Here is a 27,972-nt window from a genome sequence, read left to right on the forward strand (position 1 = left end):
TCTGTAGGTAACTTCATGATCCTCTCGCGTAAGAGCGGTGCTTGTGAGATGCGTCTGCGTGAAATTCTCGCAGTTCGATGCTCTACTGTAACCGTGCTAAGCGCCCCCGCAAAGTGGAGTTCTCCACGGCAAGCTGCTCGCGCTCCATTTGCAACTGGCCGAGGCGCTGTGCGTGGGTCCTTTGGAGGTTGTGCTGCTCTGTGTCGCGGGTGCGGCTCTGCACCTGCGACGAGACCTGCCTCGACGCTATCGCGTTCTGCAGAATCACAATCTTTCGCTCCAGCTGCTCGATTTTGGCGTCGTGCTCATCAAGCTGGGCGTCGCGCTGGGCTACGGTTTCGCGTGAAAGTTCCAAGGCGGCACTTAATTCTTCAAAACGCACTAAAGGAACCTCTGTCACGCCCTCCGGCACGTCCTCCATCGGCTCATCGTCCTCGACCTCTGCGAAGACCTCCTGGAGGAACACGTTGACGGATTCTAACCGAGTCTCCAGCTGGCGCAGACGGACCTCGAGAGACAAGATCGACTTGGAGTTGCTCACGTTCGTCTCACGAAGCTTGGAAAGGTTGGTGTGCAGCACCTTCTTGTCCCCATCGAGTTGGCGGATGCTTTTGTACACGTCCTCATCTTTGGTGACACTGAGTAACCGTTCCGTCTTCTTCTGAATGCGCTCGTTGCTCTTTACCTGCTCCATCTGCTCCTTGTACACCATGTCCAGCTGGCGCAGCTCCTCCTCAGACTCTGCAAAGCGGTCGTCCAGTTCGTCTGCCGCCGCCGTCTTCTCCTGCAGCTCCTCCACCTGGTGCTTGAGTCGCTCTGTCAGCTCCGTCAAGGTGCGCCGCTCCGACGTCAAGGACGTCAGAAGCATCTTCTTCTGGCGGTACTCGTTTTTCATCTTCGCCTCTGTGTGGGCCGAGTGGCGGTCCGTGTCCCACCCTGTCGAGCGCTTCGCCTCTGCCAGCTGGTTTTCCGTCTGCTCTAACGAGCGCTCCACCTCCTCCATCTGACGAGAAGTCACGTCGGACACCTGCTGCAGCCCCGCCGTTTTGCGGTTCTCCATCTTCAGCGCGTCCTCCAGCTGTTTCAGCTCGACAAGCGACTCAGGAGAAATCTTGAGCCCGCTCACCGGTCCTTCACTCTTCTGCCGCTCCTTCTTGTGGATGATCATCTCGTTCACCGTGCGCATTTCCTTCAACAGCGCCTGCTCCTCCTTCGCGCGCTGGAGTTCCGCCTCCTTCCGTGAGACCTGCAGCTCTAACGTGCGGGCCTCACTGCGGCGCCGATCCAACTCGCTGGCAATGGAGTGCGGCGACTCCTCACGTGGCACCATGGCACCTTTGTCGGACATTGTGATTGTGTAGTGTGTTCCTACCAAACGGAGAAGAAGAAAAGCACGAAGGAAAGACGGATCGGTCAATCAAATCGTTTCGACTGGATGTTATAAGAAGTGGGCGCGTGTACGAAGTGTGAAACGGGTACGTGTTAACGTTTGTCCGTGCAGATTGCAAGTGTCAAAGAGCGTTGTCGAAAACCAAAGGAGAGCAGAAAGAGAAAGGCGAGAATGAGTTACAGCGGCAACAGAGGTAAAAGCATGGAGCCTTTTCCTCTCGAGCTTCTACACCACCAAAGAGAAAAGGGTGCGCCTGTCTCGTACCTGGGAATCAAGTTGCAAAAAATAAACCCCACCCCTCCCAGCTTCTCAGAGCCCATACAAGAAGGAAGCGGAGATTTCGAAAAGCAAGCGTCTTAAGGCAACAGCCTCAAAGACACCGCAGGAAAACGAGAGGGAGCAGTAACATGCGCAATCCGACTCATTCAATTGTTACTCGTCAGTAATAGTATAATAAATATATTTTGCATTTACGGAAAACTACTGCTCTGTGGAAACGCTGAAAGCATGGGATTTAAAATGAAAGACAACAAACGCAACACACAGTACAAGGCGTTTCTCGCCTGATAAAAGCCAAGCAGCGCCTTTATACCCCAACAAAAAAAACACTCCGATACCCATCGTGTTTGTGAGTTGTGCCCTAATAGTCCGGATAGGGGTTGTCGGAAATGGTGCCCTGCCGTTGCATTACGCGGACTCTCTCCAAACCCTCTTCCTCCGTCTGCGTCGATATGACGTAGGCCTTAACAATAGATTCCTTCAGCACCTTCGAAAGGGCCAGTTGCGTGAGGCCCAACCCGTCGCCACGGCAAATATCCAGTTCCGGCCGGTAGCCGTGAATATCGATCCCCGCCACCTTCGGTCCGCGAAGGCTGGTCATGACGTGCAGGAGGTCGCGCGTGGTGAAACCGCCTGGCACAGGTGACTCCACCGCAGGTGCAAAAGCCGGATCGAGGACGTCCGCGTCGATGCTGATGAACACGGGAAAGTCGTTGCGGATGTCGCGAATGCAAAACAGACCCTTAGCGTAGATGGCCTGGATATCCATGTACATGACCTTGTGCTGCTTGCGTACCTTCCGATCGTAGGAGGAGACGCAGCGATTTCCAACCTCGATGACGCCCTTCAGTAGATCTTTCTCAAGCAGGACACGAATTGGCTTCTCTGGAGTTTCCAGTGACGGTCTCGCGGAGAAGTGAATTAGCACTACCTCCTCCGTTGGGAAGAGCCGCTTGTAGGCCTCGACCATAGCCAACGTGGCGGATCCGTCACCGCCTGCGCTGATGGGGATGTAGCCTTTCTCCAGCAAGTCGGTGGTGGCCTCCGTGGTGGCCAGGTACCAGTCATCTCGCGTTGCCGCGTCGTGCTTGACTCCTCCGTCGAGCATGTTGCCGCACTTGACTACAGGGAAGAAGACGACAGTTTCAGGGGGACACTCCACCGGCCCGGGTTCGTGAAACGTCAGCTCAGCGTACATGTCGCAATCGCGGGGACTCCGATAGAAGTTGTCGAGCAGCTTGACGTCGCTGGAGCGTGCACCGCCGCTGTAGCCCATGAGTGCGACCGGGCCCAGACGATTCGCCCAGTCGCCAGAGCGTGCAGGAATGGCCTTCACTCGCGAGAGAAATTTTGCGAACATTTGGAGGTGGTTACAGAGATCAAAGAAGAAATGGAACGATAAACCGATAAGTAAGCCTAAGTAGGTAAAGAAAAAAAAAATGAGAAGCCCTCTGCTAGTCTCATAAAAGAAGCCAAACGCGCAAAAGTGGAAGTTCGATCGACTGCTGAGATGAGAGGGGGGAGGAGGAACGCAGATGAACAGAAAGAATTAAGGACGCAGAAGGGGAAGGAGAAGTATGAGATTCCACACGTCTCGATTGCTTCCGCGGCAATATATCTATTTGTTACAACCGCTGACTTCGAGAAAACAAGAAACACACTGTACGGGCTCCAAATGAACAAAGCGAATTTATTGTGATCTACAAGTCAGATCGGCTGCGTCGGCAATTGCAATTAGTCGGACAACCGCAAATCTTCTTTGCTGTGAACTGGCAACGCTGGAATGGGGTAACAGCAATTATCTAATGCGCATACCTCGCTGTCCTTTTACCTTTACTTCTCCCATTACCTGGCAATACAATTGTCTTGATTGAAATGTGAATGAGGTCATCGTGAAGGCTAGCACTATACCGTTGGAGAAAGCAGGTAATTGTTACAAGTGTACCGAACCGTGCGTAAAGAGCACCACTCCGCACTGTTCGACTCGGTGGCAGATTACTTCTTGCCAAGGGTGAGGTGCAGTCTCTCCCATTTCTGTGAATCAGCCTTGTCCACAACTTTTGAATTCAGCACGTGTCTGTGAGAGCTGAGGAGTTGTGCCGCGTCTAATGCCTCGTGCCGTGCCGGCAGCACCGGCACCATTCGTCCGCTGGTTGCGTGGTAGTGGCGTTGCTTGTACTTTTCTGCCTTTCGAGCCTGTCGGAGAAGACGGTGTGCGGCACCTTTCTCCCGCTGACCCGCCTGCCACTCCAGGAACGCCTCACGGCGCGCAATCCGCCGCAGCCGCTGCTCCTGCAACATGGCCACAACAGTCTCTTTGCCCTGCACAAAGTGTTGAATGTCTGCGGTGTTCGACGGCGCCAGACCGCTCTCTCTCGCCAGCTCCTGCATGTCGACGTCGGACGGATCCATCCCGGCCTTGAGCTTCGCCTTAGCCATCTTCTCAAGGATCGTTTTGCTCTTCACGTCCTTGTACGGGTACCACAACCATCTGCTGGCGCACCGCAACATGGCCGCACGCGCTATCGCTTCACGCCCTTGTGTAACGCGCGCTAACTGCACCACGGCAAACCAGCTCAATGTGCCGCTCCTTAAAAAACAATCTCCAACACGCTGAGAGTCACAGAAGAAGGAGAGGAAAACACCGCCAGCCCGACCAGCGCACCACAAGCGGAGCACGCACAAGCGGGCACAAGAAAAGATGAAAGGAAAAGGTAGGACAAAGAAAGATGGTGAACAGTTAAAGAGAGAGAGCGCGGTCGTGCCCCACTGCAGACTTTGTGGGAAGCTGCTGCATCTCGCTCCTCGTCTCAGGCAACAACAAAATATTTGCGCATCTTGTGAAGCACAGGCGCATTCGAGCTTGTGGTATTCGCCTTCAGCCGCTCACCGCATTGCGAGTGACGCAGTTTCTTGCAATGGGGTTGATTGCAAAGCAGGTGACTAATGAAGAGGACTAGTCCCTGTTGCGTTGCCTTCCCGCGTTCTTTTTGTCCCTTCGTTGCTCCTTTACGTCGCGTAGAGCAAAGGTGCCCATTAACAAGTTATTCACAGTTACTTAAAGGCTTATATGTCCAACAAAAGACAACGCGTACGACTGCTAGTTATCCTCCGCCTTAGACCGGAGAGCGGCCAGCTTCGCTTTCTTGGCACGGAGACGGGCGATGCGGGTCTCATCCTCATCTTCGTCGCGTTCCCGCTTCTTCGCCACTGCGGGCGCCGCTGCCGGAGGCGTGGACACCTTTTTCGGTGCGACCACCTTCACCGCAGCAGCCGGGGCTTGCACCACCTCCGGTTTCTCCGCCGCGATCTCACCGCAGTCAGCGACGACGATGCGCCCACGGGTCTTGCCAGATTCCGAGCCGCGACGCTCGATCATTTTCACCACATCAAGACCCTCCACGACGCGGCCGAAAACGACATGCTTGCCGTTCAGCCACGGTGTTGGAGCAGTGCAAATGAAGAACTGAGAGCCGTTCGTGTTGGGTCCAGAGTTCGCCATCGACAGGCAGCCGAGGCCGGTGTGTTTCCCAGCCTTTCCGGAGAACGACTCGTCACGGAAGGTCGGCCCGTAGATGGATTCGCTACCGGTGCCGTTGCCGCGAATGACGTCACCGCCCTGTAACATAAAGTTTGGAATAACGCGATGGAACACGCTGTTCTTGTAATGCAGAGGTTTGCCATAGCGGCCCTTTCCCTTCTCACCCGTGCAGAATGCGCGGAAGTTCTCGGCTGTCTTCGGCACCGTGTCGGCGTACAACTCCATCACAATGCGGCCAGCAGCCTTGCCGTCGATGCTGATCTCGAAGAACACCTTTGGGTTGGAGTTCTTCTCCGCCACGATGCCAGGACTCTTTGCTGACTTTGGTGGGACACTGATGCGCGACATGCTTTTTGCAAAAGGAAGAACGAAGAATCTGATCTGTGATTGTGAATGGGCGCGTGTGTGAATGAGTGTGTCTGCGCGGATATACACCGCTGTCTGTTGAAAGAATATATAAATATTTTCAAAGAAGAAACACAGTATGCATAGGAAAGAGAAAAGAAAGTAATCTATCGAGAAGTTAAGACGGAAAGGGCACACTTGTAGAAATGCAACCTACAAGAAAAAGGTACAATTCGATGATGCAGAAGCATCCACGAGCATCCACTCAGCCATTCTCGCATTGCAAACGCAGGTGAGGCCTTTCCAACACAAACTTCTGAAGCGTGACAAAAAAAAAAATGCAGATAAAGCGGTGTTTTGACAGCGTCGCCAAAAAAGCAGCGGTGTTGTGCAGACCGTAAAGCAAACTGCACTTTCAAATGTCTCTCTTTCAGTGCTTTCCACAAAGCTGCAGTGTTTTCCTTTTTGCATCGCTCATACTTTACGTAAATAGTAAACTATCCAGAAGAGTATATCTGAGAAATGTAAAATAGAATAAGGTAACGAGGAAAAATAAGAGTATTGGAAACGCTGGCGCAAGTGTTCTCCTATGTGTCTTGAACACTCGTTAGCAACACTTCTGATCGCAAGGAGAAAAAAACTCACGCAGAAAAGCATGATTTCTCTTCGCTTTTGTATTTGCTCCTTCCCATCTGCTGATTTGTAAAGTTGGGCGGAGTCCAAAGAATCAAAGGAGACGAATTGAAAAAGCACAAGAAAAACGCATAGGATCATTACGCGTTCTTGTCGAAAAACTCTGCCGCCTTTTTGGGGTCCATGGTAGGCTGACCCGGTTTCCACCCGCACGGGATCACGTCCCCATGCTCGTCCGCGTACTGGAACGCTTCCACAACACGCAGGGCCTCGTCGACGTTGCGGCCAACAGGGAGATCGTTGATGGTGGAGTGGCGCAGAATGCCCTTCTTGTCGATAATGAAGAGACCGCGAAGAGCAACACCCATGTCCTCAATGAGCACACCGTAGTCCCGTGCGATCTCCATGTTCTTGTCGGCGAGCACGGGGATCTTCATCTCACCCAAACCACCCTTCTTCCTCGGGGTGTTCACCCACGCCAAGTGCGAGAACTCGGAATCGCACGAGACGGCAATGACCTGCGTGTCGATCTTCTCAAACTCAGCGTTGCGGTCCGAGAAGGCCGTAATCTCTGTCGGGCAGACAAACGTGAAGTCCATGGGGTAGAAGAACAGCACGACATACTTGCCCTTGTAGTCGTTGCTGTTGATCTCCTTGATGGCCCCGCCTACCACTGCTTTTCCAGCAAATTGCGGCGCCGGCTCGCGGACAGTGGCGGTGCGGTACATCTGGTAATCCAGATTCAGGAGTGGGGCGGTGGTCGCGAAGGCGCGACACAGCGCGCGTTTCTGGAAGGAGGTGGCGGCGAGACGGCGGAACATGTTAACTCTGCTTGTTGCGGTGAGTCGATAATCTGGTGCAATGAATGCACCATGGAGCCACAATGACAATGATGAAACCGAAAAGAAAAAAACGCATTGTAAAGTTAACGGAGAATGTTAGAGAAGAACAGAGCAACAAGTGGTACAGTTGAGAAGCGAAGCGCGAGAGCGAGAGCGAGAGCGAGAGAGAGATCGGCAGGAAATTGCTGCGAAACATTCGATGTGTCTGTGAAAACAAGGCAACGCAAACAGCCCAAGTGGTAGCTGTATTGAAGACTAAAGGAAAACGGAAGCGCAATTGGTGTTCTTCTTTTACATATTTATTCCAGAGGCTACACGAAACAGCTTTCTGACTTTCGGCTAAAAATGAAAGGCGATGAGCACAGAAGAAGATCCCAGACGCACCAGACTGTAACGCAAAAACAGTAGAGCAACTGACGTGAGCTCCAGCTAAGATGTTTGCTTAGAATAACACCTCATTCTCCCTTTTTTTTTCTTTAACAACGGTATTTGCTTTTTGCTTTACTTAAACGAAACGGTTACCACAAATACACTTCAACAGATTAAACGCTGCGACACACCCACATACAAACCCACACACGCACGAACCGGCACGCCAAGAAAAACTGACCACTTCCTGTTCTCGTGAAGAACACATCACGCCACTTAGTGTTCACACAGCTCAATCTGAGTTCACGATCAGGTCCATGATTCCCATAGTCTTCTCCATACGCTGCATCACCGCGAGCGATGCGCCAATCTTCTTCTGTGCGATGAGAATCTCACGATGAAAAAAGAGACTCTGGCCTACGTACGCGCTGTAAATCTCGAAAATCGTCTCGAAAACGACGAGCATTGTGTCGGTAAACTGAGGCTTGTCCACGTACTCCGTTGCAAAGCGGAGAACGCGCACGATAGTGCGATCATTCTGGTTGTTGAGTGCAACATGAAGCGCACCGCGTCGAACCAACTCATCAAACGTAGAAACAAGCACGTCAGGGTGGCGTGAATACAGTGCCGTTTTGAGTGCCTTGCTGTACTGGTAGCTGCGGAGCTGGAATTGCACCTCGATCATCTTGTCCTGCAGAACCTTCTCCTTGGACTTGGGCTTTGTCTTCTCCAGGGAGAACTCAGCAGGCATTTGATCCTCTTCCCCCTCCACCGTCTTCTCCGTCGTCTTGAAGCGGTAGACATTCAGTTCGCCAGTGGCGCTGCCGACGGCATACTCCGCGGACTCAGGATGCACCGCCAGGGCCGCTACGGGGTTTTCGAAGCGCCTGCTCGAGATGCAGCGCATCTCGCTCCCGTCGAGCGCGAACATCTTCACGCGGCAATCTAACGACCCGGTGAGAAGGCTGCGGAACTTTCGCGAGTACGCCAAGGCAACGACCGACTTTGTGTGGAAGGAGCCGTCGAAGAGCGGGATGGTGAGGCCTTTTCTCGGATCAAACAGCAGCACCCGATCACCCGCGCCTACGGCAACGATTTCCGCATCGGGAACGTAACACACGGCCTCCACGGCTTGTGAGATGACGTTTCCGGACGTCTGCAGCGGCGTGTCCAACCCCGTCCGCGGATCCCACAAATTCACTACGTGGTCGTACGACCCGCTGAGAAACGACCCGCCCGTGTACGGCTCCAGCGTGCGAACGTAATCTGTGTGTGCTCGAGCGGTGCCGAGGTCGTCGTCGCTCATAAGGTCCCAAAGCTTGATCGTTGTGTCATCGCTAGCAGAGACAAAGTTGTGCTTTCCAAGGAAAGCTGCGGAGCGCACATCGCGCGAGTGGCCAAGGAACTGACGCTCAAACGCTGTTTCGGCGGACTTGATGAGGACGCGCTGATCTACAGCCTGGACGTACAGCTTGTCGTCCTCGCGAAACCGCAGCGAGTAGTTCTTGCGCTCTGTCTGCTCATTCACGACAACGCCCTCGGTCTGCGGGACGCGCAGGAGAGCAAACTGGTTAGTGGAGGTGCCACCGAGTAGCGAACCGGAATGATTGTAGCAAAGGCTGGTGATTTGCCCAAAGAACGACTGCTCGTAGCAGAGGTGCACCGTGTTCCACGCCACGGACGTGTCCGTCGACGTGCTGACGGGCACCTTTCGGAGAGGCAGTGCCCAATCAGAGCTCATTCTCCAATGCTTGACCGCGGAAGGCGAAGAAAAGGTTAGAGTTAGGACTGAAAAGCTGCAGGAAACGTAGGCAAAAAGAAAAAGAAAAGATGCATGATAAAGTAAGAAATGGAACAGAAACGAACGAGTTGAGTAGAATTAAAGGTAACAGAGGAGAGAAACTCAGCAAAAAGCGAGGCACGCAAGAAAGAAACCCACTACCTAACCGTAGTTTGCTTTGAAACTTCGACTGAATACAATACAAACTTCTTTTTTGTCAAGAACGTTACCTTTTTTGTAAAAATTCGACATGCGTACGATTAATCTTGATCTTTGTAGAACAATAACAGAACTATGACTCTTTTTTTTTTTGACTTTATTTCTCTTAATTACCGTTCGAAATTTCAATCATTTTATTTTCGCAAAAAGCAGCTATAAAGGGACAAGCTGTGTACAGCTCAGTCGCTCCATCACGACAGCAGTATCCATTTCCTTAACATCAAATAAAAGCATGCCGTCTTGCACAAAACGACGCGTCACCACACCTTGTATGATGGGAGCTGGACCTTTGTGAGAACTGGCGTGCCACTGCGCAGACACCACAACAATGTCGCCGATGTCCGCAGCGTTGTACACTATTGAAATCTGGTCCGCACCGCAGCCGTCTTGCAGCGGTTCATCGATCGTAATCTTCCGTCCATCGTTGGTGCACGCGAGAACAATGCAGTTGCGCAGAAGTGCTTCGCATTCTGTATTCAGATTGAGAATCCGAGCTACCGCTGAGAGAATTGAGGCTTTACTAACGTCCTCAGCTGTTAGAGGGACAAGAAAGGGTACGTGACCAACAAACAGCTCCCCATCGTTGCTGCAAACAAACGTATTGATCACAAGCCATCTCGTCACCGAAAATTTGAGACGCTGCCCGAGCCGCACTCGCTGACATGAGAAAAAATCAGGAATTGGATCATGCGGAGAAAGCACTCGTGAAACATTTAAATGAGTATAATTACCAGGAAAAAACGACATCAATTCGAAGCCAACAAATTCAACAGCATTAGAATTTTCGCTTCGTCTCAGTGCGTCAAAAACGGCGCCAACATCAGCGGTTTCTGAACACGACGCACGGAAAGCACGCGAGCAGCCACTCTCAAAGTCTAACAGCTTCACAAGGGCAACTCGTCTGCTAGAGACTTCCGGAATTCTAAATTGCGATGCCGAGCTACTCAAGTCAGCACTCGAGCCAGCATTGCAGCAGTAATCAACAGTCCTTGAAGATAAGAACGCAAATGAAACCTGAATTTCACCCATTGCTGATTACATCGAATAATGCACTTGCCTCGTCTCATTTAAACTACTTCGCATCAAAAATAGTAATAGTAGTGTGTGACCAAAGTGAAGTAAAGAGAACTAAATAGAGGGGAAAAAAGAAGTAGTAGAGAAATGTAGCTTGCTGCCGATAATCACATTTCAAGTATCTTTCGAAATAAATCTCGACTGGGACAACAATTTCACAATGCTGAGCTAGTCTGAACAAGTAAATAAACCATACATATCACTTTTGTAACTGCATCCTAAGCGACCGCGTTTAAAAACTGACAATCTTTACGGACGCGAATTTGATTTTTGCGCTAGAAAACAGGGAAGCTTATGTAGCTTTTCCGTGCAAACGTTGGCAACTGTTTGGTGTACAATTTTACTTTATTATCTGAGAGGAAACCAGTCGACGAAAACCGTCAAAAATACGAAGAAAACCAGAAAAATAGCCAAATCACAGTATTATTCGTGGAGCTACAATAAAAAAAACTCCTTAAAACAATAGAGTGCTGGAAAGAGAAAAGAGACGTGTCGCAACGCGAAGAGCACCATTCTATTTACTGGCGCCTCATCTCCTCCCAGCGGCTCTTTATCTCTTGCTGGTTGGTCGCCTGGAACAGTTGATCCAGCTCAGATTGCAGGCCGTCCGCAATGAAGATCTCTTTGTTCTCCTTTGCGGCGCGGCCTACCAACTGTTGGAGTGTGAGTGCAAAGTTTTTCAGTGCATCAGCCGACGCGGCACTCGATCTGTCTTTCAGTTTGTGCAGCATAATGGAGACGAAAGTTCGAATATTTATTTGCTGGAGGACGGAAGAGGCGTGCAGTAAAATCGTTTGCATGTTGTCGTCAGGAAGGCTGGCCTTTAGTAAGAATTGGACAAAGGCACCGGCGGAATGAGAAGGCACTTTCAGTAAAATGGACGCACACACCTCGGGGTTGTGTGCGCCTAACTCACTCAACAGCTGCGGCGAGACACCCAAACGGGAAACCATGGACTCATTCAGAACTCCGAGGAGCGTCTGCTCGTCTTCCTTAGAGAGCTTTGTTTTGCGCGCTTCCACAAGCAGCCGTTTTGCGCGAGTCCAGTTTTCACTCGGCACGGTGTTATCAAAGAGGAGCATCGCCGAATTGCCGGGAAGCAAGTATTGCAACTCTCCCTCTTGCACGGGCAACACGGGCAGCTTCGCCGTCATGCGAGGCAGAAGCAACGCTGACCTCCTGTTTGGTTGGTCATCAAAGACGGCTGCCGTTTCGTAAATGCAGCCGCACTGCTGCTTCTCATGTTCTGCTACCCAGCAGTGCTCCATGTCCGCCATCGGCTCCTTGATCTTAACGCTGGCTCTCTCCCACGCATTGAGCGCTTCATCGATCGCATCTTGCCTTTTCGAGACGTAGGAAACCGACTTCTCATCGTCCGTCACAGCGTCGCCTAATAGCTGGAAAGCAAAAACCTTCGCGGCGCAGTGAATGCGGAAGATCTCGGCCCTAGTGGCCTCCAGACTCTTCTTGCTCTCCTTCGACTCCTTTGCGCTGTATTTAATCTGCTCCACGACAAACATATCGCGTCGAATTGCGTGTTCTAACTCGATCAAAATGTCGTAAAACGTCGATTTTGCGGCAATGTTGTCCTGCTTACGCATGCAGTCAACTACAAACAAGGCATTGATCAGACTTGCCCCTTCTGAAGAAGCGACCAGCTCCTTGCATATTTGGCCAATTTCGTAAGCGGCTGCTGTGTAGCGAGGTGGTTGAAACGTTTCCTTGAACTTCTGGGAAAGCGCCCCAAACAAGATGTTATTTTCGAACAATGCATCCATCAACCGAGTGCGCTCGACAGCACTCAAGTACTCCACCGGCATCTTCTATTTCCGATGCTGTACCGCGATGGTGTTCTTCAATATAACTTTTCAGTTAACGCGTTACAAAGCGCTGAGATTCGCGACTGCGTTGTCAATCTAATAAAGTTGAACGAGAGGCAGCAGAAGCAAATAATGTGGTTCGCTGAACTAAGGGCACCGAGACACTTTGTTACAGTTGACTTTTGAATGTCTCCGCTGAATGCTTTGAGAAAGAAAACAGAAACGTCCGTCAGCACTTCAGTTTCCTTTTTTGGTGAAAAAAATGCAAAAAGATGAACCTAAAAAGTTTCTATTACGGGTAAGGAAAGTATTACAGAGTGATGAAGAATATAAAAACAAGAAAATAGGTGATTGTAGAGAATACCATTGGTAGCGCATGACGAAATGGTGAATCGTAATTTATCCTAGTCTAATCTTATCAACGTGTGCAGCGGAAACGAATCGAAGGTCAGAGTCAACAGCCACGCTAATTCACATTTTCGATTCCACACCACTAGTTTTCTTCACTATTGAAGGATACCGGAAACAATTTAAAGGCTGTTCTCGTTTCGAGCATTGGTTTTCGAGGTGGTATTTGACAGAGCATCAACGGTGCAGGCAACTATTGAGCAGCAGAGAAAAAAATATCGAAAGAGCCTAGTCACGAAAGCTGGAATTGATATTGAGAGTGGAGAAAAGTGAAGCCATGTTTTGCGCAGCAATTTCGATCAGCACGAACTGGACCAGGTCTGCCTAGTAATATATCCGCAGAAATTCTGTCCACGAAAACCAGACTGTGTCCGTAGGAAGCAAATCTCAGGAACTCCGCATTGGAAATGCACAATTACAACGTGAAGGGCCACACTGTGTAATAATTTCTTCATCCTTAATATCAACGCGGTAAAAAGCCTCGGTCGAAAACATCTTATTTGTGAATTCAAAACACGCGTGTTCGCCAATGACCTTTCAAAGATCAGCTTCAACAGATTCTCTAACATGTGCGCACTGTACAGAACAAACGCCGTTTAAGGTTTCCTAGAAGAATTGGTGGAAGGGGGGGGGGAAGGCCTGACCGCGCAGAGAATGCCACATCCCTTTTCACGGGATGGAGGTTGAAGCGCCGAAGCGGGAGGCTGGCATGATAGAAACGATGGAAGTCAGTTTCTCTTCTATCCTCTCTCTGCGACGTGCTACTCGTGCGATTATCGATGACTATCGACGACTATCGACGAAGTAGCGAAGCTTGGGAGTGCTGAAATTCTGTCAAGAGATTTTCAGATACCTCCACAAGCACCACACCCTCCTCCGCACACACATACCCACACACTCTTCACACGGTGGTTCACTATCCACACAATGGTGACCATTTCCACAATTGTCTAAAGGGAACATTGTATCCTTGGACGTCTGACGTTAAAAGACCCGAAATGGTCGATTAGCTCAGGGTGCTACGTAGGTGTTGATTAGTTTACTGCAGGCCTTAGTTTCTATTTTCTTGGCAATCAGCACTTCGTTGTGCTTAAGGACCGCGTCCCGTTGCCTCTTTCTTCTCTTTTCGGCAGAGGAGTGCAGTAAGGCGCTCACGAAATGTGCAGATATTCGGCTGCCACGCTCACTGTAGCAACAGACGGGCAGTATGGCGCGCAGATGTGCTTGTGAGTATCATGTACAAGTTTCGACTGCCACGTTATTTTCATAATCTCTTCCTTTATTTTCTTAATTAATTAATTTGGCAAAAAGAGAATGCGAATGGGCAATGCGAGATGTGTATAATGTCACTCGCAGCATTCCGTGTTGCGTTGCAAACAGGATGCGGAGACATCCGCAATTCTGTGCAGTTTCGGTTGCTGTGTTTCTTTTCCCCAAAACAAGAAAAGGAAAGTGGCAATCGAAAACTGTACACAGTTCTTTATCAAACTCAAGTGAAGAGTCGCCAAACGTAAAGCACAGAGGAAGCACAAAAGACAGCGTCTGACAGGTATCAAGTTGATCAAAGCATGTTCGTATGCTAAATCTCCAACACAAAAACCGATAGCAAATAAAACACCGGTATTCACCTCGTGAACACGTTCCTGCGATACGTTGCAAATACAAACACAGAGTGCTTCCAAAGACACTGTAAGACATCTCGTGAGCAGTTTCGTTTGCTCCTTTTGGCGAACACAAAGACACAAGAGGCAACTCAAATGTGCGCATTTCTAATGAGCACGTCTCTGTGCTACCTTTCTAAAAGCAGCAGATTACAGTGCTTACGTAAGTGCACTTTCGGTCACCACAATAGTTTGTCCGGCAATTTGGCGAGCATATGTGCTTCAGAAATTTGTTACGTTTACAACTACCAGGTTATTAGTTTTTTTTCTTTACTTTAGTTCCTTCTTTGTTTGATTTGTTTTTCTCTCTTCCCTCTTCTATGGATTATTTATTCTCTCTTAACTTCTTTATTTTTTAACGTTTCTTTTGTTTCTTGGCCATTAGTGCAGTGTAGCTTTTTTCAACTTGAGGCGGTCTTTGAGACAGCTTGCGACGTCCACCGGGTGAAAATTGAAGGAAAGCTGTTAGGGCTCTGAAGGTCGCTCGCGTAGAGACGCAGCGTCGAGCGGTGCGCAAGCACGCTCACCACACACCCGTCCCGTCGCCTCGCAGCCAGCAAGCTACTCGCGAGGGAGGAGCTCCCTTCGGTCGAGTCGAGACGTGGGACCGCGCGGATATTGCAGCTGCGTCGCCGTGTGCACTGGCACGACGACCTAGCGGAATACAGTCGGCAGCAACGGGTGTACAGACACACCGCTGCCGAGCGATGGCGACGCACACCTTCGAGAGGTTGCGCGCACGCGCGAGGACCTTGGTGCCCGTCCTGGTAAACATGCACCTGCGGATGGAGATGATGGCACCATGCAGTGGGGCTGCTGGTAGCCGAGCCGCCCGGACGCACGCGTGAGGATCACGGTGCGCCGCGGCACATGCGCGAAGACGCACGGACCGTACCGCGGAGGTACCGGCCATGCTGCCGCGCGACGTGACGATGCCGCCAACGAATGCTGGCCAGTTGAGATCCTGGTCAGCGGCGGACGGGAACAACGCACCGGAGCGGTGCACGAGGCTTCCATGCGGTGCGAAGCAAACGTACCCGTTTGTGCTGTCCTCGGTGTGGAGACTGCTGGCGCGGGCTGCGCAGAGTCTTTCACCGGCGACGCCGCAACGTCGTCGCACACCGCCACCGCTCGTGGCGTTCGTCGTGTGTCACGCCAGGACACCGACGTTGCACGAGGGGGCGAAGATGGTCGGCCGAGTGACGCGTTCGTCATCGGGACCATGCTGCAGGGGTTGCCGGCCGCCACACGATGTGGGACGCGCAACCGAGCAGCACGCGCCGCTAGGCATAGCGGCGGTATGCGCACCGATGTAGGCGGTGGTACGATGCACCTGGCACGGTGGGCACACTTTGTTTTTCGGCGCGTGCGACCACTTCTTTCTTTGCCGCCGGTGCACTACGCGAGGCCCATTACACCGCTATCCCAAGATCTGGGACGCTAGCTGACAGGCTTGTCTCTTGTGCGGGGTACGGCGGCCGGCGGCGTGGTGTCCGTGCTGGTGCTGACCACGGCGCTTGTAGGTGCGCATAGAGCGCACACCGCACCGACGTGGCATGTCATGCACGTCGATGGCGAGCGAGGTTCAGCGGACTTCTTTTTCGGCACTCTATCGTGATTTTCTTTAATCTAAGCCCCAGAGCGCTGCTTGATCTAGTACGAGCGCGCCGGGACGCGTGTGCGCGCCACAAGGTGATCATGCCTTCCATGAAAGTACCCAACTAAGTGAGGAAGCTGCGCGGGAGATTGACGGATGTCGTCAGCCGCACTTTTCCGCCTACGTCCACAAACCACGACGGCGAGTGTACTAAAATTCGGTTGTTGTGTCTTTCGGGGCGCTTCTCCTTTCTGTACCCTGCGTCGCCTAGCACCGTGGCGCCTCTCTGCCTCCGCACCCATCGCTTGTCGGGCGACTGAAGGCGCAGCGTTCATCGTTTGCCACGGTCGTTGCGCACTGTTCTGGGTTCCCGCTCGACCTGCTGGAGAGGAGTCAAGGGGAGAGGGTTCTCTCTTTCTCTTTTCTGTGGTGGTGTTACTGCTTGCTACTAGTACTCTTCTCATCTTGTTTTTCTCAAAACGAGGAAGTGCACATATGTAAGCCCTGTGTTGTGTAACCAGAAGGGACACCCAGTGCTGTCTTAACCAGACAAAAGTATTTCTCTTTCTATGTTTGCGTTATCTGATACATCTGATTTATTATTACTTATATTTTTTGACTATCGAGGGACCATCGCGTTACCATAACACATTCGTAGTTATGTGTTCAGAGCTAACGTACTCTGCCCTGTCGGTTTTACCACTGGAGTGTTCATCATTTCAGTGACTGTCAGGAGGCTGTCTTCGACGAGATGTGAAGTTGCCCTCAACGAGGGTCGAAGGGTACGTGTGATGGTCCATAGAGCGGGAGCTAAAGACGGCGTGGAGCTGACTCCAGTCTATCCTTAGCTCCGAAGGGTCCTTAATATTTTTCTGTTTCTCTCTTCGACATGTCTCTTCCTCTGCAAGACCCTCGCACTTCAGAATAGAGCGATTTCTCTCATTTTGGGGGGAAAACTCCACTGAGACCTCATTCTGTAGCACGATGGGTGCGTAGTTGTGATGCAGCCCCCCAGCGTTGCCTGCTGCGTGCACACCGACGCACGCCGACACAAATGTTCTCTCGTCCGCTGCCTTGCTCGCCGCTCCATGCGCTTCTTCTCTTTTTTCCCCCTTTCTTCCTGCACTGCTCCACCGCGGCGCCGACCGCCGCAGCTTGAAGGCCTTCTCTTTCACTACGCCTCTCTTCATAATCTCTTTTCGCCAAAGCGCATCTTTCTCTTTTGTGTTTATTATATATATATCTTCATTGTTTCAACAGGATTCGTCACTGCGGCACACTCCACAAGCGCAAGCCCCACGTGCGACGACCGACTTTCTCGTTTCTGTCAAGCTGTACGAAGCTCTTCACCGCGACCTCTTCCTTCCTCTTCCGTACCTCCTCCCTCACCTCTCTGACTGCGACCTATGGCGTGTCTCAAGTACCCGCTGCGTCGCATGATGGTGGCCGGTGCGCTGCTGGTGCTGTGCGTGAACGCCCTCTTTGTCTCCGCGGCCTCCACCACCGACTACACCGCCGATCAGCAGAAGAACACGCTGGCGTTCCTGAAGGGCTTTGCGATAGCGGGCTCAACTCTGGAGACCAGCTGGACCGGCACGGACTTCTGCTCGTGGCCGTACGTGAGATGCGGCTATTTAGCGAGCACGCTGAGTTTCAAGGCCTACAGCCGGCCGGCGTTCACGGGATCGCTGGTGTTGCCTGAGCTGGGTGCGGACGTGAATGGCTCCGCCGTGATCTTCACGGAAATCTCTGCGAGTTGGTTTGGGCAACAGGTTACAGGCACGCTGCCCACGAGCTGGGGCCGCCTGAGGAAGCTGCGGACTCTGCGGTTGAACTACAACTCACTGAATGGCCCGCTGCCTGCGGACTGGAGCGGGATGTCTGCGCTGCAGTCACTGTACCTGAACAGCAACCGCCTTGAGGGCAGCCTTCCCGGTCAGTGGAGGTTATTGTCTGAATTGAAGGACTTGCGGCTCGACAACAACTCGCTGTCCGGCGCGCTGCCTGCTGCGTGGATTCGCATGTCCTCACTGAAGGATTTGTACCTCAACAGCAATGCGCTCTCCGGCACGTTGCCTGCGGCGTGGGTGGCGTTAACGGCGCTTTGGTCTCTGGATCTGTCCAATAACCAGCTAACGGGCTCGATCCCTGAGCGGTGGGGCGAGCTGCGGGTGTATACGTTGGAGCTGAGCAGCAACAGGCTGTGCGGATGCGTTCCTACCAAACTGAAGAACGGTTCTTATCCCCCCACTGTTGATCCTGCGGTGTCCGCTGCTAACTGTACCACTGCAAACGTGTGCGAGGCGCACAGCTCCGGCTCGGCCTCCGCGGCGGACGACTCCGAGGAGATCGCGATGCTGACGGCGAACGAACAGAACACGCTGAAGTTCCTGCGGCTGGTGCGGGCTGCTGTGGGCGGGGAGCTGCGGAGCCTCTGGGGTGGCGTGTGGTACTGCGGCTGGCAGAACGTGAAGTGCGGTTCCAGCGGACTTGCATCCGTCACGCTGAACGACGTCACGCTCTCTGGCTCGGTGCAGCTGCCGGAGCTGACGTCGGACATCGATGGCAGCCTTGTGGACGTGACGAGTTTCGAGCTGCACGGCAAGGGTGCGAGCGTGACGGGCGCACTGCCCACGAGCTGGGGCCGCCTGGCGCGTCTGCAGACGGTGCGCGTGCAGAGCAACGCCATCACCGGCACGCTGCCGTCTGCCTGGAGCGAGATGACGTCGCTGCGCAGCCTGAACGTGAGCGGCAACGCGCTGTCCGGTGGCGTGCCTGATAGTTGGGGTGGCATGACGAAGCTGGTGAGCGTCGACCTGAAGGGGACGGGCCTGTGCGGGTGCCTGCCCGAGGGGTGGAAGTCGAAGACGGTGGCTGCGGATGCCGCGTTGACTGCGCGGGACTGCGCGAGCGCGAATGCGTGCCCCGCGGCGTCGAGCACATCAGCCCCGCCGAAGAAGACTGGATGGATCCTGATCCCACTGTGGTGCGTGCTGGGTGCTGTGGGTGGGCTCTTGGTGGGACTTGCAGTTAGCTTTGGCGTGCGCTTCTACCGCCGGCGTCAGCGTGCGAGAGAGGTGAGTCGATTCCAGGCCGTGCAAGAAGCGGAGATGCAGCCTTTTTCGAAGATGCCTGACTCGCAGTATTAAAGGTCGCTGGCGAGGCGCCACCGTTGCCGCTGTCGCGTCTGCGGAACAGCGGGGGGTGCGCATGCGCGTGACCGCGTTAATTCTTTTTGATTGTTCTCTCTCCCCCTTTTCATTTCTTTTTTTTTTCTCACCGTTCCTCCCGCTGACCTCGACGTGCTGCCGAGGGGCGGAGACGGTGAACGCACGCGACAACGATTTTGATTCTCTAACGAGGCTCAGCTGAGCTAGACTTTTCTATTTATTCCTCTGTGAAGTGGAGTGTTTAAGTGCCTTTGCCAATTAATCATTTTTTCTTCTGCCGCTCTTCACGCGACCGCCCGCTTTTTCTCTTTTGCTAAAAAGTAGATTTCTTCTCTCTTTCAATTGGCGCCGGCGTCTCTGCGTGGATATGGCTGAACGGCATGTGCCCATGGAGTGGTTGCACGAGTTTGTCTGCGTTGCTGGGGCCGTGGTTGACGTGGCCGCCTCTGAATATGCGTCCGTGAGATGTCTCTGCGTGTGTGCGTGTGGAGCCACCGAGAGAAGCCGCCGTGTGGGGAGCAGGGAGCGACAGAGTTCACACTCCTCTCGTCGGTGTCATTTTCCAGGCTACTTATGTTCCCTCCTGCGAGACAAACCCACCCACCCACACATGTGCAGACGTCCGCTGCTCGCAGCTCAGCCGTTCAGCGTTTTTATTTTCTTTTTTTTTCACTATTTCTGTGTTCACTGCCGTTTTCACTGAGTGCCGCCTCACTTGCCTTTGCGCTGATTGTGATTGTCCTGTTTCTCGCGACTCTGCTGCCTGTGTGGCGAGGCATTGCTGAGCGCGTCGTTGAGCACAACCGCCAAGGGCATCGGAGAATGCACTCCACGCAGATTGAATATAGCGAACGCGATTATATACACGCGTCTTCCCTCTCGTTTGTCTTCTTTTCCGTATTCTTGACCGCGGGGTCTCTTATTCATGCTTTGTTCAAACATTGTTAACTCGAAGCCCTGCTTTCTTTTTAGTTTTGTTGTATTTTTCTTATATCCTGCACAGGTACGTGCGTGCTTTTCTAGTTTTCTGTAAGGCACCGTCTTTGCTGCCGGTTTTTCTTTAAGGGCCCTCGCGGAATGAATGTGAAGCTGGGGAACTGAGCGACGCTGCCCTGCGCGCAGCCGTGAACATGAGCACACACGCCTCTTTGTGCTTGCTCCACGTGCGGGAGCGCAGTCGATGGCTGACGACACAGAGGCGCTGCCTGGTGCACGACCTGCGCTGAATCAACAACGTAGATAGCAGCGTCTCACAACCTTTCCTTTTTCTTTAAAGCGAGCAGCCGCACTGGCTTCTGCGAGTGCGACGGTCGTTGGCCAAAGTTTTCTTTACTCCTTTGTTTCCTGATTCTGTTTCTTGTGTCTCGGACTGCGCCGCACTGTGGCACCTGTTTGCGGGAGTGGGCGACCCCCGCGCCGTGGCAGCCCGGTTATCGATGTGGCGGAGGTGTGGGCGAGGGTTCCTCATGCGCGTTGCACAGGCACGTCGGTGCACCTGTGCTTGACTTCATTTTCGCGGCTTGCGGAGCGAGCGTTGCGTCTCTCACGACCGGCTGCTCGTCTGCGCTGGGCCGCTGGCTTCCCGTGCGCGTGTGTTGGCCCTCCGCCCCCCTCTTGTTTTCGAGACTTTTTATTTCTATTTCTATTTCTATATGGTTCCACACGTAGGTTCCTTCTCCCTTCCGAATTTCTCACTGCCGACACGACGCCCGTCGGCGCACTCCGCTGCGCCTGTGCCTTGTGTCCCTCGACCGTGCTGTGCCGTCGGAGCCGCGACGGCATCACGAGCGTGTCGCGGTGCGGCGTGGTGTGGATGGAGGGTGCCGCTGGCTGCCCTCTCTGCACCATCCACGGTGCGCCGTTTGTGGCGACGAGGCTCGAAGGGATGATGGTGTGCTGGGCGGGTTTCCCTGCGCTGGATGCCGGGTGCGCTCGCGTTTTGAATGATGGCGCCGTTCACTCTCCTCTCCTCTCTTTCCTTCCTTCCTTCCTTTCTCTCTTCTCTCCGCTGTAACATGAAGCGGACCGTCCCACCTTAGGACGCGAAGGTGCGTTTGCGCGTTGCGATAAAGTACGGCGACAGCTGACTTTGCCTGCGCTGCCGCCTTCGGGGCAGGCGGAGGTGCGGTGCTTTGACTTTTTGCGCTGCTGTGCGGCGGCGCGTGTGCGGGAGGCGCCGGGGGTGCTGCGCCTGCAACACTGCCGCGACACGCAGGTCTGTATTGGCGGTCTGGAGGCCTGTCTGTTCGGTGGCGAGCGGAAGCGCTGCAACATCAGCGTGGAGCTGATCGTGGCACCGAAGATTCTGCTGGTGGATGAGCCGACGTCCTGTCTGGGCTCCGTGCTGTCTGCAAAGGTCGTGCGCCCGCTGCCGCAGCTGTGGCGGATGGGCCGCGTTTTACTGCGCGACCGCAGACGGTTCCCGTGGTGGGTTCGGGGTGGTGCTTCGCGACGCGCCGGTGCCGCCCCACCCCTTCGCTTCGCAGCGTGTCGTTTGTTTGCGTGCGTTCCGAGGCTCCGCTCGGCCCTCGCCCTGGCGTTTGCGTGGCGAGGGAGAAGCAGACGAAATGGCGTTGGTTCTGCATCGACTCGTCCGCCTGTGTGCCCGGCATGAGCCGCTGCTCTCCTGATTTCCTTTCTTTCGCCCACACACGCACTCTCGCGCGTCAGGTGTTCGTCTCGCACCGCCTCCCCGCTTTACGGCGCGTGCGCGTGCTCATTGCCGCGATCTTCACTGTGCCGACCACACGCGCCAGCGTCGGCGGCTATCGAAGCGGCGCGTGCGTCGTGGGTGTGTTGGCGGCGCCGGGGCCGCGACCGGCGTGTACGGCGGGTGGCGGAGAGGGGGGCCGCCCCGGCGTCGCTGAACGCGCGCAGATGAGCAGACGCGGCGCCCCATGCCGCACCGGTGGCCGTGCAGTCCCTTCTCGCTGGCGTACCCGGACGCCCTCTCGCGCGAGGCCGCCGCAGCGCGTCGTGGCGTGGTGGCCGCGACGGAGGGGAGTGCGAATGCGTTTGGTGTCTTGGCCTGCGCCTGTAGCGCACCGAGTACGATGCGATCACCATGACCCCCTTGTGCCTTCACTGCGAGCATGGCGGTGGCGCACGTCCACGCGGTGAGCGAGAGCGCCGCCGCTGACTCTCAGCTGTGTGTGGTCCTTCGTTGGGCGGGAGGGGCGGGGCGTTTGGCGGACACGCGTGGCGGCGCGGGAGCCGAGCGAGGTCGCTGCGCTGTGCTGGGTGAATGCCGCCTGCCCGGTGTGTACCGGCGGACCGTGCAGGCTGTGACGGGCCAAGTGCTGCCGGTGCACATACCGAGCGCTTGTGAAGGAGGGGCGACTCGCACCGGTGAAGACGCGGGGGCGGGTGCCCCCGTCAGCGAAACACTTTCTCACTCGCTGACGGTAACAGTTCTAATGAATGCTGAGCGACGTACGCGAAGCGGGTTGTGCCGACCGGGCGGAGTCTGCTGCGTGCCGCCTGCTGTGCCGGCGCCGCCATGCGGTCTTTTTCTCGAGCCGCGGCGGTGAAGGGGGATCGCTTGCTGCCCTCCCGTGGTGTAGCGCGACTGGTGTGCGGGTGTGCGTGTTTGCGTGCGCACGATGGGGTGCGTGGTTGTGGTGCAGCCCTGCGGCGTTGCCTGCTGCGTGCACGCCGACGCACGCCGCCACAAATGTTCTCTCGTCCGCTGCCTTGCTCGCCGCTCCATGCGCTTCTTCTCTTTTCCCCTCCCTTTCTTCCTGCACTGCTCCACCGCGGCGCCGACCGCCGCAGCTTGAAGGCCTTCTCTTTCACTACGCCTCTCTTCATAATCTCTTTTCGCTAAACACACACTTTCTCTTTTCTGTTTAATTTTAATACATCAGCTGTTTCAGCAGCATTCGTCACTGCGGCACACTCCACAAGCGCAAGCCCCACGTGCGACGACCGACTTTCTCGTTTCTGTCAAGCTGTACGAAGCTTTTCACGGCGACCCCTTCCTTCCTCTTCCGTACCTCCTCCCTCACCTCTCTGACTGCGACCCATGGCGTGTCTCAGCTACCCGCTGCGTCGCATGATGGTGGCCGGTGCGCTGCTGGTGCTGTGCGTGAACGCCCTCTTTGTCTCCGCGACCTCCACCTCCGACTACACCGCGGATCAGCAGAAGAACACGTTGGCGTTCCTGAAGGGCTTTGCAGTAGCGGGCTCAACTCTGGAGACCAGCTGGACGGGCACGGACTTCTGCACGTGGCCGTACGTGAGATGCTACGATGATTCGGGCACGCTGACCTTCATGGACTACATTGCGCCGGCGTTCACGGGATCGCTGGTGCTGCCTGAGCTGGGTGCGGACGTGAACGGCTCCGAAGTGATCTTCACTGGCATTGACTTGAGTGGGTTTGGGCAACAGGTTACGGGCTCCCTGCCTGCGAGCTGGGGCCGCCTGACGACGCTGACAAGTCTGGACTTGAGCGGCAACGCCTTGAACGGGTCACTGCCTGCGGACTGGGGCGGGATGGCTGCGCTGGAGTCACTGTACCTGAACAGCAACCGCCTTGAGGGCAGCCTTCCCGGCCAGTGGAGGTTCTTGTCGGAGCTGATGACGTTGCGGCTAGACAAGAACACGCTGTCCGGCACGCTGCCTGCTGCGTGGTTCCGCTTGACTTCACTGAGTACTCTGTACCTAAACGACAACATCCTTACGGGACCGCTGCCTGCGGCGTGGGTGGCGTTGACGGCGCTGTGGTCTCTGGATCTGTCCAATAACCAGCTAACGGGCTCGATCCCTGAGCGGTGGGGCGAGCTGCGAGTGTATACATTGGTGCTGAGCAACAACGAGCTGTGCGGATGCATTCCTACCAAGCTGAAGAACAGTTATTATCTCCCCACTGTGGATCCTGATGTGTCCGCTGACAACTGTACCACTGCAAACCCGTGCGAGCCGCACAGTGCTGACTCGGCCTCCGCGCCGGACGACTCCGAGGCGAGCGCGTTGCTGACGGCGAACGAGCAGAACACGCTGAAGTTCCTGCGGCTGGTGCGGGCTGCTGTGGGCGGGGAGCTGCAGAGCCTCTGGAGTGGCGTGTGGTACTGCGGCTGGTGGAACGTGAAGTGCGGGTCTGACGGGTTGGTGTCTGTCGCGCTGAGCGACGTCACGTTCTCCGGCCCGGCGCAGCTGCCGGAGCTGACGACGCACATCGACGGCAGCCTTGTGGACGTGACGAGTTTCGAGCTGTACGACAAGGGTGCGCGCGTGACGGGCGCGCTGCCTGCGAGCTGGGGCCGCTTGACGACGCTGAGGGAGCTGGTACTCAACGGCAACGCACTGACAGGGTCACTGCCTGCGAACTGGAGCACCATGACGAAGCTTTACACTCTCAACCTGGCCGCGAATGTCCTCTCGGGCACGCTGCCCGTCGAATGGGCCTCGATGCCGACCTTGACCGAGTTGCGGCTGAACAACAACCAGCTGGCTGGCGCGATCCCTGAAGGATGGAGCAACATGAAGTCACTGCAGGACATCTACCTGTCGGACAACGACTTCTGCGGGTGCGTGCCGAGCGCCTGGAAGGGGGGATATCGTCCGTACGTCCGAGCCGATGACGCGGTGACATCAACGAAGTGCCGCACCGCAAACAGGTGTGTCGACGGCAGCGGCAGCTCTGACAGCATGGCGGGGATGACGGAGGAGGAGAAGAGCACGCTGAAGTTCCTGCGTGGCTTTGCGGCCAAAAACCCGTTTCTTGCGAGCAGGTGGACCGGCATCTACTATTGTGAATGGCCGTACGTGCAGTGCACCTCTTACTCGAACGTGCTTAACTTCAACGCCTACAGCGCGCCGGCGTTTACCGGAGCGCTGGTCCTGCCTGAGCTGGGTGCGGACGTGAACGGCTCCGCCGTGATCTTCGATGAGATTGACGTGAGTGGGTTTGGCCAACAGGTTACGGGCTCCCTGCCCGCGAGCTGGGGCCGCCTGACCCACCTGACGAAGCTGGACGTGAAAGGCAACGCACTTACGGGACCGCTGCCTGCGGACTGGAGCGGGATGTCTGCGCTGCAGACGCTTCACATGGAGGACAATCGTATTGAAGGGGTTCTTCCCGCGGACTGGGCCAACATGACGATGCTGAAGTACTTGTACCTTCAGAACAACTCGCTGACAGGCTCGCTGCCTGGTGCTTGGAGCGGGTTGGCTGCGCTGCAGGAACTGTACCTGAGCAGCAACCGCCTTGATGGCAGCCTTCCCGGCCAATGGAGGTTCTTGTCTAAGCTTCGCGAGCTTCGGCTTTCGAGCAATGCGTTGACCGGCACACTACCGGCAGAGTGGAAGGCAATGACCAGCTTAAATGCACTCAACCTTTCGAGCAACGCCCTCTCTGGCTCGCTGCCTGCGGCGTGGGCCTCCCTGCAGTTCCTGCGGTCTCTATACCTCGCAGCAAATCAATTTACAGGTTCGATCCCTCGAGAATGGGCAGCCCAGTGGACGTACTTCACTGCTGATCTGAGCAGGAACCATCTGTGCGGATGCCTCCCTGATGGCTGGTCGAAGCAGACTTTCCTCATCGACATTACCGTGGATGCCGCGGTGTCTGCGTCCAACTGCAGCGATAAGAACGCGTGCGACGTGCACAACACCACGACCACGACCACGACCACGACCACGACCACAACCACGACCACGACCACGCCGCCGCCGCCGACGACGACCACCACCGCTGCGCCGACGCAGGAGCAGCGAAACACCTTGAAGTTCCTGCAGGCGTTCTCGACGATGGACCCGAGTCTGGCGATGCGGTGGACCGGGAGCAGCTACTGCGACTGGGCGTACGTGAGGTGCTCTGCGGACGGTGCGGTGCAGCTGGACCTGTCACCGCTGCCGCTGGCGACGGCTGTGTCACGGACGAAGGCCGCCGCGTTGATGAAGACTGTAACGTCGACGGCGGCCGTGTCACTGCCTGAGCTCGCGGCGGACGTGGACGGGCAGCAGGTTGCGGTGACGGAGTTGAGCGTGTACGGTAAGGGCTCGCGGGTCGCGGGGACGCTTCCAGCGAGCTGGGGCCGCCTGGCGCGTCTGCAGACGGTGCGCGTGCAGAGCAACGCCATCACCGGCACGCTGCCGTCTGCCTGGAGCGAGATGACGTCGCTGCGCAGCCTGAACGTGAGCGGCAACGCGCTGTCCGGTGGCGTGCCTGATAGTTGGGGCGGCATGACGAAGCTGGTGAGCGTCGACCTGAAGGGGACGGGCCTGTGCGGGTGCCTGCCCGCGGGGTGGAAGTCGAAGACGGTGGCTGCGGATGCCGCGTTGACTGCGCGGGACTGCGCGAGCGCGAATGCGTGCCCCGCGGTGTCGAGCACATCAGCCCCGCCGAAGAAGAAGTCTGGACGGAACCTGATCCCACTGTGGTGCGTGCTGGGTGCTGTGGGTGGGCTCCTGGTGGGAGTCGCGGTGGGCTTTGGCGTGCGCTTCTACCGCCGGCGTCAGCTCAAGGAGGCGGAGGTGAGGCGGTTCCAGGACTCTGAGGAGAAGGAGATGGAGCCTTTTGCGACGACGCCTGACTCGCCGTATTAAAGGTCGCTGGCGAGGCGCCACCGTTGCCGCTGTCGCGTCTGCGGAACAGCGGGGGGTGCGCATGCGCGTGACCGCGTTAATTCTTTTTAACTGTTCTCTCCCTCTCCCTTTTAGCTTCCTTTTTTTGTTTCTCACCGTTCCTCCCGCTGACCTCGACGTGCTGCAGAGTGCGGAGACGGTGAACGCACGCGACAACGATCTTGATTCTCTAACGAGGCTCATCTGAGCTGGCCCTTTTCTATTTATTCCTCTGTGAAGTGGTGTGTTTAAGTGCCTTTGCCAATTAATCGTTTTTTCTTCTGCCGCTCTTCACGCGACCGCCCGCCTTTTCTCTTTTGCTAAAAAAGTAGATTTCTTCTCTCTTTCAATTGACGCCGGCGTCTCTGCGTGGATATGGCTGAACGGTGTGTGCCCATGGAGTGGTTGCACGAGTTTGTCTGCGTTTCTGGGGCCGTGGTTGACGTGGCCGCCTCTGAACATGCGTCCGTGAGATGTTTCTGCGTGTGTGCGTGTGGAGCCGCCGAGAGAAGCCGCCGTGCGGGGAGCAGAGAGCGACAGAGTTCACTCTCCCCTAGTCGGTGCCCTTTTCCTGGCTACTTAGGTTCCCGTCTGCGAGACGAGCTCACCCACCCACACATGTGCGGACGTCCGCTGCTCGCAGCTCAGCCGTTCAGCGTTTTTATTTTTTTAATTACTATTTCTATTTTCACTTCCATCTGCACTGCGTGCCGCCTCTCTTGCCTTTGCGCTAATTGTGATTGTCCTGTTTCCCGTGTCTCTGCTGCCTGTGTGGCGAGGCGTTGCTGAGCGCGTCGTTGAGTACAACCGCCAAGGGCATCGGAGAATGCACTCCACGCAGCTTGCATAACACTAATGCGCGTTTGATACATTCGCCTCCCTTCCCGTTTTTAATCCTGTTTGGTATTTTCGACCGCGAGGTCTCTTCTTCATGCTTTGCTCCACAGTGCTAAACCGTAGTCTTTCCGACTTCTCTTGTTTGGTTTTTTCGTTGTTTGATTGCTTTATTGTTCTCTTGTTTCGTTTCTTTCTACGCTCTTTTTTATGCGCCGCACCGGTACGCGCGTGCCTTTCCACTTCCCGCGGCGCACCTCCCCGTTGCGGAGCTGTGCGGCGTACTGCAGTGCTTTGCGGGTGAAGACACACGGAGACCTCATTCTGTGGCGGCGACCGATGCAGCCCGCACTGCACACGCACCCGTGTGCGAGAGGTGCCTGACGTCTCCTTGTGCCCCTCTCCTTTTTGTGTGGCATCATTCGTGCTGCTGTGCTCTGCCT

At 55.0% G+C, this 27,972-nt stretch overlaps 12 protein-coding genes across 22 annotated transcripts; 4 read left to right on the forward strand and 8 right to left on the reverse strand.

Moving 5' to 3' along the window:
• Positions 1-82: 82 nt before the first annotated feature.
• ABB37_02230 (putative mitochondrial hypothetical protein) lies at positions 83-1,494 on the reverse strand (the record flags this gene model as incomplete). Of its 2 annotated transcripts, none has more annotated exons than XM_015799117.1 (1): positions 83-1,494. In XM_015799117.1, the coding sequence occupies exon 1, from the start codon at positions 1,346-1,348 to the stop codon at positions 83-85; it is 1,266 nt and encodes a 421-aa protein (XP_015662595.1). In that variant the 5' UTR covers positions 1,349-1,494. The 2 variants fall into 2 exon arrangements, with proteins under 2 accessions (XP_015662595.1, XP_015662594.1); XM_015799116.1 differs by having other exon boundaries at positions 83-1,432.
• Positions 1,495-2,030: 536 nt separating this feature from the next.
• On the reverse strand, positions 2,031-3,175 carry ABB37_02231 (putative mitochondrial agmatinase-like protein; the record flags this gene model as incomplete). Its single annotated transcript, XM_015799118.1, has 1 exon — positions 2,031-3,175. The coding sequence occupies exon 1, from the start codon at positions 3,027-3,029 to the stop codon at positions 2,031-2,033; it is 999 nt and encodes a 332-aa protein (XP_015662596.1). The 5' UTR covers positions 3,030-3,175.
• Positions 3,176-3,664: 489 nt separating this feature from the next.
• Positions 3,665-4,283, reverse strand: ABB37_02232 (hypothetical protein; the record flags this gene model as incomplete). 2 transcript variants are annotated; one of them, XM_015799120.1, is made up of 1 exon in its annotated part: positions 3,665-4,283. In XM_015799120.1, the coding sequence occupies exon 1, from the start codon at positions 4,178-4,180 to the stop codon at positions 3,665-3,667; it is 516 nt and encodes a 171-aa protein (XP_015662598.1). In that variant the 5' UTR covers positions 4,181-4,283. The 2 variants fall into 2 exon arrangements, with proteins under 2 accessions (XP_015662598.1, XP_015662597.1); XM_015799119.1 differs by having other exon boundaries at positions 3,665-4,273.
• Positions 4,284-4,769: 486 nt separating this feature from the next.
• On the reverse strand, positions 4,770-5,652 carry ABB37_02233 (cyclophilin 11 putative (CYP11); the record flags this gene model as incomplete). The annotated part of the gene is made up of 1 exon (XM_015799121.1): positions 4,770-5,652. Exon 1 carries the CDS (start codon positions 5,556-5,558, stop codon positions 4,770-4,772), a length of 789 nt encoding a protein of 262 aa, XP_015662599.1. The 5' UTR covers positions 5,559-5,652.
• Positions 5,653-6,328: 676 nt separating this feature from the next.
• On the reverse strand, positions 6,329-7,087 carry ABB37_02234 (putative mitochondrial Tryparedoxin peroxidase; the record flags this gene model as incomplete). 3 transcript variants are annotated; one of them, XM_015799124.1, is made up of 1 exon in its annotated part: positions 6,329-7,087. In XM_015799124.1, exon 1 carries the CDS (start codon positions 7,007-7,009, stop codon positions 6,329-6,331), a length of 681 nt encoding a protein of 226 aa, XP_015662602.1. In that variant the 5' UTR covers positions 7,010-7,087. The 3 variants fall into 3 exon arrangements, with proteins under 3 accessions (XP_015662602.1, XP_015662601.1, XP_015662600.1); XM_015799123.1 differs by having other exon boundaries at positions 6,329-7,059; XM_015799122.1 differs by having other exon boundaries at positions 6,329-7,042.
• A 604-nt stretch (positions 7,088-7,691) lies between these two features.
• On the reverse strand, positions 7,692-9,196 carry ABB37_02235 (putative beta propeller protein; the record flags this gene model as incomplete). 2 transcript variants are annotated; one of them, XM_015799126.1, is made up of 1 exon in its annotated part: positions 7,692-9,196. In XM_015799126.1, exon 1 carries the CDS (start codon positions 9,138-9,140, stop codon positions 7,692-7,694), a length of 1,449 nt encoding a protein of 482 aa, XP_015662604.1. In that variant the 5' UTR covers positions 9,141-9,196. The 2 variants fall into 2 exon arrangements, with proteins under 2 accessions (XP_015662604.1, XP_015662603.1); XM_015799125.1 differs by having other exon boundaries at positions 7,692-9,150.
• A 355-nt stretch (positions 9,197-9,551) lies between these two features.
• On the reverse strand, positions 9,552-10,527 carry ABB37_02236 (hypothetical protein; the record flags this gene model as incomplete). Its single annotated transcript, XM_015799127.1, has 1 exon — positions 9,552-10,527. The coding sequence occupies exon 1, from the start codon at positions 10,425-10,427 to the stop codon at positions 9,552-9,554; it is 876 nt and encodes a 291-aa protein (XP_015662605.1). The 5' UTR covers positions 10,428-10,527.
• A 463-nt stretch (positions 10,528-10,990) lies between these two features.
• Positions 10,991-12,582, reverse strand: ABB37_02237 (hypothetical protein; the record flags this gene model as incomplete). Its single annotated transcript, XM_015799128.1, has 1 exon — positions 10,991-12,582. Exon 1 carries the CDS (start codon positions 12,290-12,292, stop codon positions 10,991-10,993), a length of 1,302 nt encoding a protein of 433 aa, XP_015662606.1. The 5' UTR covers positions 12,293-12,582.
• Positions 12,583-13,503: 921 nt separating this feature from the next.
• Positions 13,504-15,677, forward strand: ABB37_02238 (hypothetical protein; the record flags this gene model as incomplete). Of its 4 annotated transcripts, none has more annotated exons than XM_015799129.1 (1): positions 13,504-15,677. In XM_015799129.1, the coding sequence occupies exon 1, from the start codon at positions 15,273-15,275 to the stop codon at positions 15,675-15,677; it is 405 nt and encodes a 134-aa protein (XP_015662607.1). In that variant the 5' UTR covers positions 13,504-15,272. The 4 variants fall into 4 exon arrangements, with proteins under 4 accessions (XP_015662607.1, XP_015662608.1, XP_015662609.1 ...); XM_015799130.1 differs by having other exon boundaries at positions 13,507-15,677; XM_015799131.1 differs by having other exon boundaries at positions 13,512-15,677.
• A 1,687-nt stretch (positions 15,678-17,364) lies between these two features.
• On the forward strand, positions 17,365-19,107 carry ABB37_02239 (unspecified product; the record flags this gene model as incomplete). The annotated part of the gene is made up of 1 exon (XM_015799133.1): positions 17,365-19,107. The coding sequence occupies one exon, from the start codon at positions 17,365-17,367 to the stop codon at positions 19,105-19,107; it is 1,743 nt and encodes a 580-aa protein (XP_015662611.1).
• Positions 19,108-21,147: 2,040 nt separating this feature from the next.
• ABB37_02240 (hypothetical protein) lies at positions 21,148-22,248 on the forward strand (the record flags this gene model as incomplete). Its single annotated transcript, XM_015799134.1, has 1 exon — positions 21,148-22,248. Exon 1 carries the CDS (start codon positions 21,739-21,741, stop codon positions 22,246-22,248), a length of 510 nt encoding a protein of 169 aa, XP_015662612.1. The 5' UTR covers positions 21,148-21,738.
• A 652-nt stretch (positions 22,249-22,900) lies between these two features.
• Positions 22,901-26,677, forward strand: ABB37_02241 (putative GP46-like surface antigen; the record flags this gene model as incomplete). 3 transcript variants are annotated; one of them, XM_015799135.1, is made up of 1 exon in its annotated part: positions 22,901-26,677. In XM_015799135.1, exon 1 carries the CDS (start codon positions 23,153-23,155, stop codon positions 26,675-26,677), a length of 3,525 nt encoding a protein of 1,174 aa, XP_015662613.1. In that variant the 5' UTR covers positions 22,901-23,152. The 3 variants fall into 3 exon arrangements, with proteins under 3 accessions (XP_015662613.1, XP_015662614.1, XP_015662615.1); XM_015799136.1 differs by having other exon boundaries at positions 22,993-26,677; XM_015799137.1 differs by having other exon boundaries at positions 23,002-26,677.
• Positions 26,678-27,972: the final 1,295 nt, after the last annotated feature.

The sequence above is a fragment of the Leptomonas pyrrhocoris genome, assembly GCF_001293395.1.
Source record: "Leptomonas pyrrhocoris isolate H10 chromosome Unknown, whole genome shotgun sequence".
Classification (NCBI taxonomy): Eukaryota; Euglenozoa; class Kinetoplastea; order Trypanosomatida; family Trypanosomatidae; genus Leptomonas; species Leptomonas pyrrhocoris.